This window comes from Bombus bifarius, unplaced genomic scaffold, assembly GCF_011952205.1.
Source record: "Bombus bifarius isolate JDL3187 unplaced genomic scaffold, Bbif_JDL3187 scf7180000008169, whole genome shotgun sequence".
Lineage (NCBI taxonomy): Eukaryota > Metazoa > Arthropoda > Insecta > Hymenoptera > Apidae > Bombus > Bombus bifarius.
Window position 1 is genome coordinate 1,039,140 of NW_022884490.1, and position 16,898 is coordinate 1,056,037.

Here is a 16,898-nt window from a genome sequence, read left to right on the forward strand (position 1 = left end):
TTAAATTGAAATATATGCACGTACAACGTCGACAGAATATTGCTATAACAAATTTATCGAGCAACATCCAATTCGTTTTATTCTATTCGATTAAATTTTATTCAAATTGAAAGTAGCCCGTGTGAAATCTCATTCAGCAAGCTATAATTCGTTTCTGTAAGATCTACGAATGTATAATTTCCAACTAAGTATCGAACATCCTAACAATTTTGATCGATAACTAGTTTCATTCTTAAGCAGTAATTATATTACTTGCGTTATTTATTTGCAAATGTCCTTCTGTGTCGCTAGAGGAATCTGGTGTTGTATGGAAGTGGCACAAACAAGGTAGTTACAACCTCGTTACATAAGCTTCGGAGACGTTATTTCACGGATAAAACGAATAACAGCTGTCAACGCGTTGAAATGATACACGCACGAGCGAGATCGATTCGATTGAATTGCTAATGCGCCGAGTATCTTTGATTCGATATTCCAGTGAAAGCATGATAAATGGCATTTTATCCTGGTTAATCATGCACCAGTGGTAACATCTAATCATCTACCACACGAAAATCGGGAGGAAACAGCTGTTATTACCAATTATACGATTGTTAATTCAGCACTATGTAATTAAAAAGTATCATACAGATAAGTGAAATATGTATATCTTTCTCCGTGTCTTGCATCTATATACGACTATAGGCTCAATGATTTTTAACAAATTATTTTAATTATTTCGACGTATACGTATTGCATTAAAAAAGGGTTCGTTGCTCCATCATATTAGGAAGATATAAGGTAAATATGTAAGAACAAGGGATTTGGTAACTAATTGTTTGGAATATAATTTATACTTGACATACCTGACGTTTTTGAAATTCTTCTCTTAATTCTGACCATTTTACAAGTAGAATTCACATGAAACATCCAAAATACAGTACTCGTTATATAACATTAAATAGGTGAAACACATCCCTGCTTAGGCTTCACTTTTCTATTCGCGATTGAAATGCGAGAAAATAAATTTGCATACAAACTCGCATAAAATACGATGCAGGAATAAAAATTCCTGTTATTACCATTATTTATTGTAACCAAATTTTAGTTAACGATTTGAACTTCCGCCAGTCGAATTCATTTGCGTAAGCTCCTATTACGTGAACTCCGATTCTATAAACTGTTTGTCTTTCTACAGGTTCAGATAAATGCAGTTCTACATTGGCGAGTCAGGCTCGTTATTTGAGATCAAAGGTTTACATTTGCAGCACTCGTTGTGCATTGCAATTTGCACCTACGGTCGGTGTAACGTGACGAGTCAGTAGATGTAAACAAGTGCACGTGCTCGATACATGTGCGAGGCAAAGCTGGGTCACAGTTTGGTTGCTAAAAACATTGTTAACCCCTTAACCTACGGGTGTATAGCCCGTAGTACGATGATCGGGCCAAACATAATATACAGGGTGGTTGGCAACTGGTGGCACAAGCGGAAAGGGGGTGATTTTACGCGAATAAAGAAGTCGAAAATATAGAATAAAAATTTTTTTTTAATTTTTCCATCGAAACAACGATCTACAGTGAGATCGATTTTCTCGAAAACAAAGCCTCAAACGAAAAATTTTTATTCTATATTTTCGACTTCTTTTTTCGCGTAGAATCACCCCCTTTCCGCTTGTACCACCAGTTACCAACCACCCTGTATATTATATTTGGCCCGATCATCTGCTACGTACTATGCCCGTAATATTTACGTTTGGTTTGATATAATAGCTTGTTTACATTTTCGAACCAAAATTCTCGAACGTAAATCGTAGGTTAAGGGATTAATCCGGCTGAGCCGAGGGTCTGCGGTAAAATCGAATTTACGCGTGACGACTGCTTTCATCTTCCTTTTCATCCGCCTATTGAAAAAAGAAGCGAAATCCACTGTGTGCCTCCAAAGTGACGCAGCGTAAAATCGGCTTAAGGCAATTCCACTACAGGTTTTTCCACAAAGGGTGATACCTGGCAGCTAATAACTACAGCGGCATCGATCACGTGAATATCACGCGACCGTTTTGTTTGTACTTTCTGACTCTTCTCGTTCGATCGACTACAGTGTCGAATTCCAAGAGCAATTTCCTCGATTCTACCTCGTTGTTGGTATTTTCGCGGCGTCCGACAAATCCACGTGACAGCAACGCGTCTACACGGGCACGAAGGGAAAGCAAGAGCGCGATACGACTGGTAATCAAGCCGTAAATCACATTTTCACAAGAGTCCCGTTGTACATACCTGGTGCACGTGGGCCAAGTCCGCTGTCTTGCTGAAAAGGTTACGGCAGGAAGCGATGAAATACCGCGAGCGAACATCTCGAGCGCGTTTATTGCAGAGGAAATAAGAAAAGAGGAGGAAAGACCAGACCTACGACGATGCGCGCTCGTGTGTGTGCGTTGTGCGTGCGTATATGTTTGAGCAAACCAGGAATAAATTTACGGCGTAAAATAAGAGTAAATAGAGGTAGTGCTGCTAGAAAAGGGGTAAAGGGTTCGAGGGTGCCGTAATATCGTTGTAAATTACGCTTATCGTCTCGCGTGATGCTTTGACGACCTGACGGACGTTGATTAGAAGAAACGTTGGTAGAATGTGTGAGAATTGAAATGGCAAAGTTTCTTTTTCTTACAGCGACAATGCTTAACCGTAATTGTTACGCGCGGTTCTATAGATAGTTATTGGCTTATATGTGTAGTTAATTATCGGTTATTAACGATGATTAAATTTCATGCGTATGGATATAATGAGCGAGCGAATGCAAGACGGCTCGTTGCGAGGATACGACGATCGGAAAATACAATTAAAACGATAGGGAGTAGAAAGAAAATTTCAACAACAATTTTGTATTAAAGTAGTTTGTAATAAGACTCTTATGTTAAGTAGCCTATAAATTGTTTCCTTCCTACTCGCATAATAATTTCTATAATATTCGGTCTCATTCGCATTCTTCGGCTTTTTATGACGTTAACAAATATACAAAACGAGTTCAGAAATCAGAAGCCGGTGGTTGGTTCAAATCATGGAAATAACGATAGAACGAAAGAAAAAACGAGATCGTGTGCGGATGCGTCTAGACACCAATGTTTTTTCTCCTCCATCGTCTCTAGAATTACAGGTAATTCTAGTTCGACGAAAGTCACTATATCTCATTATTTTTAACACTTATTTTTAGTGCGGCAATTTCACATGTTGATCTTTCGTGGTACCATGTAATTATAATTAAAATTTTACGAGGAAAATTACCATTTTTAATGTGGACTTTTCGAGCAGTTACTATGGTAAAAAATGAAGCCCGAGTGGCTACATTAAGTAGCTGTTAATATAAAACTTAAAATCTATGTATTCTTCTGAGTCAAGGCAAGTCTGTTAACGCGTTAGATATGCTCGTCGGCTTACGATGAATTTTCCTTTCTCTGATTCTCCTCGAAGAGTACGACCAATTGTTCAGCGATTATTTTGACAACGAAGCAAAAGCTCTAAAACCCCTATAAATTTTACGTTTCTTCGCAATTTTTTGATAAACTTTTGTCGATGCTATCGTATGCTAAGATACTGTGCTTAATAAAAGACAGTGTGAGCAACGTAGTTGACGCTTTTTCCCGTTACCGTTAATTCTCCGTCATTGTTAAATCAAGAAATTTATTTTTACGAGTTCCTAGTAGATGGTTATACGATGTAACAGTGCTCGAAGATTCACCACTCGTTGCCATTAATAATCGAGAGGCATAAAACTCTGTTCTGGCTCCGATCATCAGCCCATCCTCGTATCGACAAGTTACATCGTCGCCGATCGGAATGTTAATAAAGGTATGCAAGCAGTGCGTTAATAAAGAGCGCGTTACGAGGCCTTCCTCGAAGGCCAGTGCACGTGGATGACCACCCTGACACGGGTGGCCATGCAACATTGCGAATATTCGCACGGTATTCACGCAGCCTCAGCGGTAATCTTCTTGCGCTATGATCTGACTAAGGTGACGTTAATAATACGCGTTACAAATTAGTAAAAGATTGTTACTTCTCATAAAACTTCAGATAATTATTTGACTCTTTCGTTATAGTAACTTTCAAATGTTAATTAAGATATTTTAAAATAAATACGACTATTTAGCGGAGATCATAATTTCTATAAGATAAAATTTTAATGTTATGCTATAAGAGATAATATCTTTAATCAAACATTTTTTTTTATTACCGATAATCGTTATAGATAAGGGGAATTTAATTTTCGTTACCAGTAAGCCGTATGAATGATTGGAATTTTTCTTTTTCTTTTTGGTTACCGGTAACCATTATCGAATTTTATTTTGATTATCGATAATATAATAACCGAGAAGAATTCCGATCATTTATATTGGTTACTACCAAAATTTTGATCATTTATAATGGTTATCGTAGCGAGAACAATTGAAAGTTAATATTCTTTAATCATTTCCTTTTTGAGAAATTTCATCGAGGTTTATCAGTAATTGGCTTCCATTTAAATAATTCTTCTTAAGAGAAATTAATTGTTACTCGATGATCTTTTGCCAGAAAATGTTTAAAACAACTGTTATTTTGAATCTCTTCTACTTCGTGATGTAATTGCTAAAATATTTCCAATACGATGACAAATCTAGTTTAACAAACGCTATTATCAAACCTGAACTTTTCTCGCTACTTTCAACTAAGGAAAAAAGATGTCATATCTAATAATAGTACGGACGATAACGAAACATTAAGATAGCCACCTATCGTTAACTTTTATACTTGAAGGTTTAATAATTTATTAAATCGAGACAAAGATTTCTAGTACTCGTTCCGTATATCATCCGCTAAGTTTGTAATTAAAACATAAGATTTTGCTATCGGCGATGATGTATAACCAGTCACTAATTATGGATACGAGTAATTGCTCGTTCCAAGTTTCATCTTTCGAAAATGCACGTGTAGCCGATACTTGGTATTTTTCAAACTTTGATCAAAGCGACCACGACGAGTTTAATTACAAATATCCTTGCAACACGTGCATCGCTTCTTTGTACCGCGCTATACAAATAACGATGTCAATTTCGATATCTCTTATCAGATAGCATCTGGAATCTGTGTATAGTCGAACGAGAAAGGTCGGAAACCATGCGTCGTACCCGATAAATAGTAGATCGTGATATCTGTCACGGTATAACATTGCAAAAATACGTACGCAAAGATAATTAGTTAGGTACTCTATCGTGTCATTGCGGCTGATATTGTGTCGATTCATAACTTTCGAGACATAAGAACGAAGTCTTGGACGTTCGTTAAGGAAGAAGTTAGGCTAAAAATTATATGTATGTCGAGGAAGCATTGGCAATGTCTTCCAAATTCATTGAAGCATAATATTACAATTTACGGATTATGATCATTTTTGTATACAACGAGGTAGTAGTATGTGAAAAATGTCATATAACGTTTCAGATATAATAATCTCGACCTTATAATTGATCTAAAAAATATCGAAAAGAATGTGATATGTGTAAGAAAATTATTTTCCTTAAGAGAAAAGAACCTGATAAACTTAAATGGACATTTTGATTGGAAGAAACAAAAAAGCTTTTAGTCCAATCTGATAAATCAAATATGTGTTTGAAAATGTCTCACGGTTTCAAAATTCGATATCAATTACTGAGAAGCATCTGAAAATTGCATAATCAAGTAAATGAACCTAATGTTCGTCCAATACTACAATAAAATTGCTGAGTATTACGTGCAATCTGTAAAACTAGCAAAAAATTTATCTCGTAATAATAGATGGAACGTTACATATACTAAATAAAAAACTCAATTAATATTAGCTGATGGGAATGGCGTTAATTAAAAGACGGCGAACAAGATCCTCACCGAGGCCACCAGGACCGTGCATTTCTACCAACGATCGCAAAGAATCGTGTTCAATTCGATTATGTTGTACGTTCTTGTGATTGATACCGGTCATTAACCGCATTCGTGACGTAATTAATGGGAATCCATGCCGGAGTTCGTGCTATGCGAGCAAAAAACTAGTCGTATAGCAGTAGCGTGAAAGTATTTTAAATAACAGCGATGGTGGTTGGTAAAAAACCAGCCATGTAATTTGGAAAAACTGGCAAGTATTTCGAAATACAGTAGAACCTGCCGTAACTGAACTAATACGGAGACAAAGATGTTGGAATAATAGAAACGTGAGTTTCTTTTATATTAAAAATTGAATTAACTCTTACTCAGATCGGGATATCTGTTCCGACTGCTACATTTGATTTACTCGAACGAGAACAATAATTATACGAACTGAAACCTTACAACAATTATTTGGTTTATTTAACTTTAATCTATTTTGTCTTTTAAGTTTTTTAAATGATTAATTATATTCATGTGTCGTTATGTTCGTATAATATAAATGTTTAATTAAGATCGTATATAATTGCTGTGCCTACAGATCAAACAAGCCTCGATTTTTATGTGCATCGGTGTTCTAATTAGACGATCTAGGTCTGCGATACAATAAACTTCTTATCGAACGATTTCGCTATTTTTTACCAAATCCATACCAATTGAGAACAGATAACTCAATAAATATAAAGGGTAAAGTGTGTCACTCTGCTATGAAACCGACGAGATGGCTTATACTATACAAATTTAAACGAAAGGAGAAAGAAAAATGATTTTGAGAAAGATAGTGGCAGAGTGAAATCCATCATTTCTTAGCGTTACACAGAAAAATATTTCATTTTACTTTTATCCTCATTCGTTAGTCGATATCTTATCTACAAATTAATAATACGATTGCTTTTACTATTTCTCTTATCCTTCGATATGATCAGTGCAAAAAGTATGTTTCTCGAATTGTTTGCAAGCGGTACAATGACTTTTGGAATTATTCGGACAATGTGTTTTATTAAGCGCTTGCGATTCTCTCGATCCCATCTCTACTTGAACACACTTTTGCTCAGACATCACGCACTTTTCTGCGTGCGAATGCACACGTACATCTGCCGACACGTTGATATGCCGATATTTTTAGTTCCTTCGTCGTTCTTCAATGGTACGTGCCTACGCAAATACCTTTGCGTGGAACTTTTCTTTCCATTTACGTTTTTCCTCCTCTCGTTCGTTTCCTCTACCCCACGGTGTAATCGTTACCGTACCTCTTCAGGGTATTGAAATGCCAACGATAAGAACCAATAAACAAGTTCTGTCTCGAGCATATAGCTTATATATTTTTCAACGGACAAGTTTATAGTCAAAATCGTATCAGGATGTACTAAGTAAGATAAAAAAACGTATCGAAAGTTCTCCGCTACTTTTTTTTATTAATTTTGACAACAAATGCTTCCTTAAAATTGCATAGAAATCATATAGAAGGTTTTTCAAATCCTTTGGAAATTCTAGCAAGATTCTTTCAAAATCTGGAAATCCCTTAGAGTCCCATCAAAATTATTTGATAGCTGGATAAAACGAAAGATGAGATATTCAACTATTCGACGAAAAGTTACAGTCGGATTCCTACTTTTATCAGAGGCATTGAAAAGTTACAGAAGTTTTACAGAATGAATGTTTAAAAAAAGTCTGAAAAACATAGTAATCGGAAGACGTAGAAATGCAAACCTAGCGAAACGAACCGTACTTCAGGGTTCCTCCGACCGAGAAAACGGAAGTCGAGTGAAGGCACGGCCGCTCGTGTTAGGTCGATCGGAGATTCGACCTTCGACCCTCGCGGCGAACTTGAGGAGCCTCGAACGCGGCTCATTAACCGAGCGATGTTTCGTCGGCGCGGTTTTTCTAGGAATGAACCTGGTGCAGCAATAAATTGCAATCAACGCCAGGGGATATGCTCTAGCGACGTTTTATACGTTCAACGAATTTTGCGACCCCCGTGAACGTACGGAAAAAGCGTAATTAAGGTTCGTTGGTCGAGCGCGGTACAAGCAGACTTCCGCTGTAAAGTCACGTGCATTTTCTTCTGCGAGGAAAAGAGAGATGATTAGCCCGCCTGATATGATTTAGCACTGTGTTTTCGTGTAATGCATTTTTCTTAGACCATTAGCGGCAAACGCCGCAATTTTACAAATTTTAAAAATAACCGATATATAATGATACGTTTTTGTGTTTTAATCAGATTTTATTGGCATTTTAAAAATCCTGCCGCCCTTAGAATCGTCTACAACTCTTCGATTTTATCCCATTTGGAATATGCTAGCGTCATATGGTCTTTCACGATCGATCTAAGCGGACGAAAATTGTGGAAAAAAATACAGCATGAATTCTTGTGCTTTATGTCACGTGCGTTTGGTTGTTCGGTATACAGCCGCGACCATAATTTTATAATGATCCCATACTTCATAAATTGAATATTACGATCACGTTGGAGAACAGGAACAAGATAGCCGATATTCTTTTTTTTAATTCAAGGTTATAAATAATCTCGTTGATTGCCCTCGGCTTCCTCAGGTTGTAAATTTTAACGCATGTTCGCGTTCTTTGCGTAATACTATGGCTTTCCGGCTTGAATTCTTCGTGAACGATATTAGAAACAGCGACGCGATTACCAGGATATGTGCTATGCTAATGTAATGTCTGATCGAGTTGATCTCTTCTATGTCTCCTTTCACAGGTTTAGACGTTCGGCGTTTACGATAGTTAACGCTCAAACAATCGTTAATGCAATATCTTTTTCTATCTATTTATCTATTCCTGTTCTGTTGTACTCGTAACTGAACTTTTGCAACGTTGTAACTTCTATATTTATTGTCTCCTGCTGTACTATATGCCTAATAAATAAATAAATAATTCGGACGAACATTGGAGGATTACGTAACTTTGTTATTAGAATGTTGTTTTAGACGTGCATTTAGATAGAGCATGACGTTTAACGTTTCATGTTAATTATTATGCACTCGGTATTATCCGCGATAAAAGCTACAAGGAACAACTTGGAATTTTAGTTTACTATCCTGCAAGATTTTTATTATCTACGACATGGGTATCATACGAAATGGAAAGTTTAAAAGGAGAATGTACGCTAGAGACTTTAGAAAACTTCACACCCTAGAAAAGCTATTCTAGAATTTAATTATCTGTTACATGTTAGCTGCAAGTTTATTACAAATCTGACATTTAGTTTAATTGCACGCAACTGTATTCTCCACCTGTACGTTCAATGAGAAACGTTTCCACTCAAACTTTTATTTCTATTTCACAATTCTTCCTAACAATTCCTATCTTCATAACCACAGAATCGTTTTCACGTTCACCAATCCTTTTTCCTATTTCTTCCAAACATATTCGTTTTTTCCAAGAGAAGATTCTACACGCGTGCTCCATTCAAACACCGTAAATCCTTTCCTTTCAATGCCTTGAGTAAACGAAGAAACAGATGAAATCAACGTTCTCACGAGATTCCTACCTCGATGCAACACGCTCTATCAACTATATAATCAACACTGATAACATTTTTGACACGACTGTTTAATTTGTAGTAATATTCAATTCCATTACAATAATACGCACAAAATTTCTTCTTCCCTCGCAAATATATTTCTACATATAATTGACTAGACGATTAGCTGGATGAAAACGTATCGAAAGTAATAAAAATGTCACCTTTAACATTCTGTTACTCACCGTATTTAAGTCCATGCCAGTTTAGTGCCAAATCCTGATATTTATTCGTCGGAAAAGCATTCTTAAATGGCGGAGGTCTAGGTGGCGAAGAACACGGTTTGTAAACAAACATACACTGTACGCACTTCCGGTTCGCAGCTGGTGCCGTTGGTACCGGATACGCCGGTTGAATGTGCACGTATGCCATGGGGGTGGCAGACTGCGGCGAATAATAATTCGTGTATCTCTTTCGACGAATAATCGACTGTTTCTCACGGTGCAAATCATCCTTTCGAAAGAACGATGAAGATAATTGCTGATCTTTCGTCGCGACTTTCGTGCCAAATTTTTCATCCTTCGAAAGCTCATTAAGCAAATTCGATTCTTCGGATTCGTCTTCCCTTCCAAGATTTTGTATCGTAACCGTAGAATCCGACGATTTCGTATCTGGCGATCTAGTTGCAAGTCCTCGAACGTTTGAAAATTTCTGCCGCGTTTCATCCTTCTCGGATTGTCCTAGTTCCAAGAAACTATACGATCTTCCATCTCTCGAATCCACTTCGAATCTTCGATCGTTCCACGAGTCGCCGTGCCAATTTAATCGTTCGGATACGTTTTTACCCTCGAACCATGGCGTTTCGCTCGGACCGGAGAATTTTCCGCTGAGAATATTCCTATCTACCTGTTCGTCCGCCAACTGTTGCACTTTATTCGTATCAAACAACATCCCGTCTGCCCACTCCAATCTCCTTCCATCCTTTCGTATATCCGCGAAACCATCGCGTAAATTCAATTTACCGAAAGTCTTTTCGCCGGCCGATTCTTGCACCGCGTTCGACTTATCGGTCACCGGAGGGACCATCGTTATCTGTTCGTCAAACAATTGGCCGCTTCCACGAAGCGGAGAGGAAGCAGGACCGGCTTCACGAACGTTCGCATCGTGGCGATCTCGACGATCCGTTATTTCGTATCCGGTGAGTGTCTCGGCGTAACCTTGCGCCGCGTCCATCTCACGAAAATCCACGGAAGGATCGATGGCCGGAGGCGATCGATCGCGAGATCTCGTCTCGCGCGTTCCTCTTTCAAGGATGTTCTCGCGATTCCGTTCCACCGTTCGACCTTTACGGCTTCTGAACGTCTCGGACGTCTTTGCGGAAGATCGAGTCGGCCCGTGATCCTCGCGAAAAAAAAGCACACGGTCCTTCTGCATTCCAGCGAGAACAGGCGGCTTGGCTCGGGAGGAATCGGCCGATCCCGAGATCGATTCCTCGTCTCGTTTATATTCTTCTTCCCTGTCTGCCTTTTCAAAGCCGGATAGCTGGTCGGAATTATGGAAATCAGCGACGAGCTCGTCCGAGAATCCGACGTTTAGCTTCCTTTCGACCCTGCGGTCGAATCGAGATTCCGTCGAGATTGATCGGTCATTTCGATGACGAGGATCTTCGTTATTTATATTCGAAAGAATTTCTTTTTTCTCGTTCGATTTAGAAGCCGAAGACGATACATCGTACGAAAGAAGTTTTCGTTGCGTCCGGCTTTCGATGTCGCTTACGGAGGTTAATTCGTGGTTTAATTCGCTCTGCAGGGAGTGAGAATATCGCGTGGAGATAGCAGTACTTTCCATTTTTGCCAGACCATGGATTTCGTCATCGTTTTCACCGCGTTGCCCGTGCAAGGTTAGCGAAAGGCTGTTGCCCGCGTCCGAGTAGTAACTTCGCCCCAAACTCTTCCCGACTTCATTCATCGATTGCCCATTCACTCGGTGCGACAAATTCTCTTTAACGTCGCTCCTTTCACCGACAGCCGAGCCATTGAACGCGTCGCGGGTCTCTTCGTCATCCTTCGAAAACCGAGTCTCATCCTGCTCGCTCGTGTTTCCAGCTTCCTCGCTCCTAAACATCGTATAATTCGCCTCATCATTATCGTTCGTTCGTCTCTTTGGATCTTTCAACGACGCGAGATCGCCCCTCTTTGTAATTGAGATCTTCCTCGGTCTGCGGCTATTTTCTATGAGCTCGATCTTTTCAGCATTCGATAACCGAAGGGAGTTTTCATTCCAATAATTTTCGCTTTTCCTCGTAATTGAGCCGTACACCGGTCCACGCTTATTTTCTATCAGATCGATCTTTTTAGAATCCGATGGAAGAAGCGAATTTTCACGAGAATAGCCTGTCGATGTATAATCGTTGTACGAACGATCGTTTCCCTCGCCAGTTAATGACACTTTTACACCGCGATTAATTGATTTTCCATTACCTTTATCGTACGCGTTATCGGTTTCTTCTTTTAAATCCCGCGATGAAATTGCGCCGTTCCACGGATCGCTTATAGATTCGTAATTATCTTCATTTTCTACAGAAACCATAGGATTTCCCGTGAAATACATCAATCCGTAATTATCTTCGTTTCCCGTGTTTTTCCTCAGATTCTGCAACGAAAGAGATTCATCCAAATAACTCGTCAACGCGCCATTATTCTCATTGCCGATGTAATCGCTTCTTTCAGAAGCCAATAGCGGAAATGACTTTTCCACCGCGTAACTCGTTAAACCACCATCGTGTTCATCTTTTATCCCATATTTTTTCTCTAGTCTCCACGACGGAAGCGAGCTGTCCACCGCGTAATTCTTTGATTCGCCGTCATTCCTTTTCACATGCCATATTGGAAAGGAACTTGGCACCGAATAACTTACCGACTTTCGATCGTCGTTTCTCCGATCATTTCTCACGAAACTCCACGACGGATGTAACCTTTCAACCAAATAACTCTTCGATCCACCGTCATTTTTATCATTCCTTTCAACATTCCACCATAGAAACGAGCTTCTTGTTAAACCATCTATCGACACGCGATTGCCTTCTGCGTTTTCTACGAGATCATTTTTGTCGAAGTTGGACGACGCAAGCGGCTTCTCGATAGAATAAGCCGCTGATCTAGAATTACCTTCGTTCTCTGTACTTCTGCTCGGTTCCACCACGTGACTCTTGGATTTCCTATCAGCGTCACCATCGTTTTTCACCACATTCCGCGGTGCGAGTGAACTCGCGATCGAAAAACTCGTAGCTTCTCCGTCTACCTCGTTCTTTCCATCGCCGCTCTCCAAATTTCTTACAGGTGACTTATCGGCCGTGTAACTTCCCGACGCGTCGCTTCCCACGAAATCCGACGATTCCGCGAAGCTCGTCGCCGATCCTCCATCGGTTGTCGCGAAATCTCTCGTCGGACGCGACGTTCCGCGCAAATAACTCTTCGGACGTTCGTTTCTTCGAGGATCCGACCACGGAAGCGAGATCTCCTTCGAATAGCTGGCCTCGTGTTCCCCGTCAGGTTCGGCATTCCGATGGACGTCGGTCGGGGTCCGCGTTTCTTGGTCGGTCGCTGAATAATCCTGGCTGGAAGCCTGTCGATCCTGCCCCTCGATTCCCGGCCCGTCGCTCGGCCGTTCCTCTTTTTTCCCGTGGATGTCGCGCCGACTGCTCGATCGGGACGACGCGACAGCCACGCTGAAATAGTTCCTGTCCGAATCGATCGGCGTGGACGTAGACAACGCGTCGCCGGCCGTGTCGATCCGCCATGCCAGCAGAAACAGGGCCCCTACTCCGAGGGCCAGGACGCCCCGGGTCCACGCTGACCTTCCGGGGTACATTTCTACCCCATGCTCACAGGAAGCACCGGCACGTTCCTCCGCGCCTCTATCATCACGCTGTCATCTCCGAGCAATGGATCGGCTTCGAGAATGTCGACCTTGATAAGCGGACTGGAGAACAAGGGTGCGCTTGCTGAACGCGCGATGGATCTTCTCTTTTGACGCGATTTCGGCTGGTACAATCGATCTTGCTGATATTTCTCTCTCGATATTTTCACAGTTTCTGATAGTTTGGTGATTTCTTGGATACAAGTTGTAACGACGATTCGAGTGACTTTTTACTTTGCTATTAACGCTCGAGTTTGCACGCTGGCTCGTTGCAAGCAGCGCGAAAATTTCGATAGCGATTCGACGCGATTTCGATGGAGTTGTGAGATCACCGTCTCGATTTGTTCGTTAATTCGTGGCGAACGCCAACACCGTTGAGATATTAATTCGCTCTTGATATCGTTAACTCGAGATGTTCTAGGGTAAGCGGATTTTCGTTAGAAAATTACGAGGGTGATTTAAAAATAGATTCAAGTTTGCGATTATTCTTCGTTGATTATTTCGTCGATCGCGAATCGTTTGATGGTATTCGTCGGAGGAATTTTTTCGTAAATAAGTCGGACTTGCGAGGACGGTTTAAGAAGTAAATAGAACTAACGCGATAACGATAACCTGAGTGCATTCATCGATTCGTTGCAAAAAAATCACTGTTGAGACACGTGTCTTCGATCATGGTAATTCGAGACGTTCTTCAATGGACAAGTTCGCTTTTTAATTAGGCTCGTGAGCACGATTTCAGATTTACGATCAGCGTTTGTCTTCGTATATTGCGTCGTCGCGAAGCAAAATCCTGGCCTAACCCGAGTCACTGATAATAATAATAATAATTTCTTCAACAGGCAGGTTTGTCTCGTAATTGCACTTGCGACGGCGATTCGAAGGACAAATGTAACTCTGCGATCGTTGTCTGCGTTGTCTTCGAAGTCAAGTTGTTTCGAGATCTTTTATCAAATAGGTTTGCTTTGAAAATAGTTTAACAATCATTAACTTGAATTTATCACTATGTTCGTTCATTGATTTATTGCGAGAAGAAATACTATTAAGGCACTGGCTTTTCCGTAACTATCGTTCACGACGTTCTTCCATTATTATTTATCGTTCTAACTTATTGCAAATTATTCGTAGACTTATCTTTACGAAGTAGCTTCGACTTCGCGACCACGTTTAAGTTTATCCACTTGCTCGTTGCAAGAGTCTTTAATAATCGAACCCCGTGACATTCTTCGACAAGCTTTTACATTCGTTAAATAATTCTAATTTGATCGCCTCTCGTTTCAATAAAATATATCACTCAACTTGTTACCATCTAACTGGATACTATCGGAATATCAGTTTCTAATAACGCTACCTGGCAACGGAACCTCGAAAGTAACAGCGCATTTGATCCTCAACCGTACCACGAGAACAGGTTCATTTCGACTTTGTAATCACTTATCGAGTCTCTTGGCCGATTCCTCGTTCGTCAGAGCACAGATAGCGCGAAGATGGCAACCATCGGTCCAATATTCGATTCGAGGAACGAGCGACGGACGCGTGTTAGCTGGCGGCGTGGATCAGCCGCTGCGATTGACGCGACTCATAAATCATGCTAGTTTCTTTTTTTTCTTTTCTTTTCTTTTCTTTTTTACGGCAACCAAGAAAGGAGGTTGCGCGGATCTACGAAATCTCGTTCCAGGCGGTGGCCGTTTCTTGCGCGCATTCCCTCGGGGGCCGTCGTGCGATCTCCAGCGGTGTCCACGAGAGACGCTCCTGTTACGCGTAAAAATCGGCGAGGATTTCGACTCACAGGGCCGTCGACACTTTCAGCCAGGGAGCGCCGATGAAAGATTCATAGGGGCGAGAAGAGCCACGGCGCCAAAGGTCGGATCGAAAGGTTCCAACGGGGAGAGATCGCGAAAGGGAGAGCTCGCTGACCGGAAGAGAAAAAGAGCTACTCGATCGAAGAACCCGTCCTCGGTCGATCGACGAGACCGCCGGTTCCTCTTCGAAAGGTGAACGCTTGCAAGCGGAGAGAGGACACGATCGATCGAGACCCTCTTTCGAAATATCGCGAAACCGCGAGGAAAAAGCGACCGAGTGCATACGTGGACCACGACGAGGTGAATATGTACCGGCTTCGACGGCGGACCGAGAGACACTGACTTGCTACCATTACCATTAGCCGCCTTTGCCCTCTCCTCTTTTCCTCTTCTTCTTCGTCTCGCGGCTCGCGTCCTCCTCCTTCATGCGGGAAACCCGAATCTCTTCTCCGTACCTCGTCGACCGGGGCACGTGGGTGTATACGCGACTCGCTTGTCTCTCTGGATCGGAGAGGATCTGTCGTGGGATCCGATGCTCCCGTTTTTCCTCGCCCCCTTCCTGCTTTAAAAGCTCTGCGCACTCCTTAGGGTTACGCCACGCGCGCGTAAACAATACGTCTCGTGGTGCGATCCAGGCGCCGCAGCTTTTTCATTGCGACCAGGAAGAGAAGGATACGAAGGATACGAAAATGTTTCCTCCCTACGAGGAACAAACGATGAAAATGGTAATAGATTTTAAGGGAATAAATTTCGCGAACAGTATCTTTGGCACGTTCAGATATATGTAATAATGGAACGTGATAACAAAACGTTAAGATATTTCTGGTAATCGATAAGACGCGTGATGCTTTTGAAGTTTCGATAACGTTATTGATAAATTCATTCAATGAGAGCAATTGCACGAGACGAGGAAGAATAGACTTTGCAGTGTGATATCTGGTTTATCTTCATTGATATACGTGTGTGGAGTAATGCAAGTATGTGCACACTTTCTATTTCCAGAGATTCTAGCAAATTGCAAAAGTATTCAGTACGTGTATTATCGTTAGAAGCTCGTGTATTTTCTTGTGGATATGTATAGTGTTGAAAAAAGAATTAGAAAATGTAATAACAATTCTAACGCTATTCCTCTTTTGTTAGAAAAATCTTTTTTCTTGATCGTGGAATATACTATAATATCTGTAAGCGGTGTAACTCTATAAATCGTAAAGTAATCGCATTATTTCGTAAATTATCGCAACACTGAGATCGTACAATATATAAATACCGAATAAAGTTTATAAAATCGCAATTAGTTTTTCAAGCTACGTAAAAAAAAAAGAATTATTTCAGTCAGTAAAGGCACGTAGCCACTGAGTAAGCTTCCCGTTTAAAACGTTCAGTGTTGATATTAGAAAAGTAGGTCGAACCGAGCACTGCGGTGCCTTGTTATCGATTGTTTAGCTGTTAGATAAGAAGATGATGTATTTCGCACTAGTGCAAAGATAAATACGTTTTCTAATGCTTGCAAGGAGGTAAAACATTTCAAACTAACTGGTATCGCTCTTTTAACTTTCTCCGTTGGAAAAAAGAATTCTAGTAGAATTCCGTTCTAAAAAGAATATTATAGTTAGTCTTATAGTTTCGCCGTTACTTTCCAAGTATTCTTTAAACGTTTCTTGCCTGTTCCTAAAATATCGTTTAGTTGTTCGATACTCGTATTTAAACAATCACCGAGATGTGCTAAGATGCAATCGTTAAAACGTTTAATAATGAAATTAAGTACTTTCTTAAAAATTTGTGAAAAAATAAAATATATC

The 16,898-nt window shown here is 40.5% G+C and overlaps 1 protein-coding gene across 1 annotated transcript in view; it reads right to left on the reverse strand.

The window, feature by feature from the left end:
* LOC117209317 (laminin subunit alpha-2-like) overlaps nucleotides 1-13,452 on the reverse strand; it is a 53,394-nt gene extending 39,942 nt beyond the window's left edge. The window contains exon 1 of the mRNA XM_033451194.1: nucleotides 9,628-13,452. Coding sequence (XP_033307085.1) covers nucleotides 9,628-13,252 — 3,625 coding nt within the window. The 5' untranslated portion in view covers nucleotides 13,253-13,452. The remainder of the gene's footprint in view (nucleotides 1-9,627) is intronic.
* Nucleotides 13,453-16,898: the final 3,446 nt, after the last annotated feature.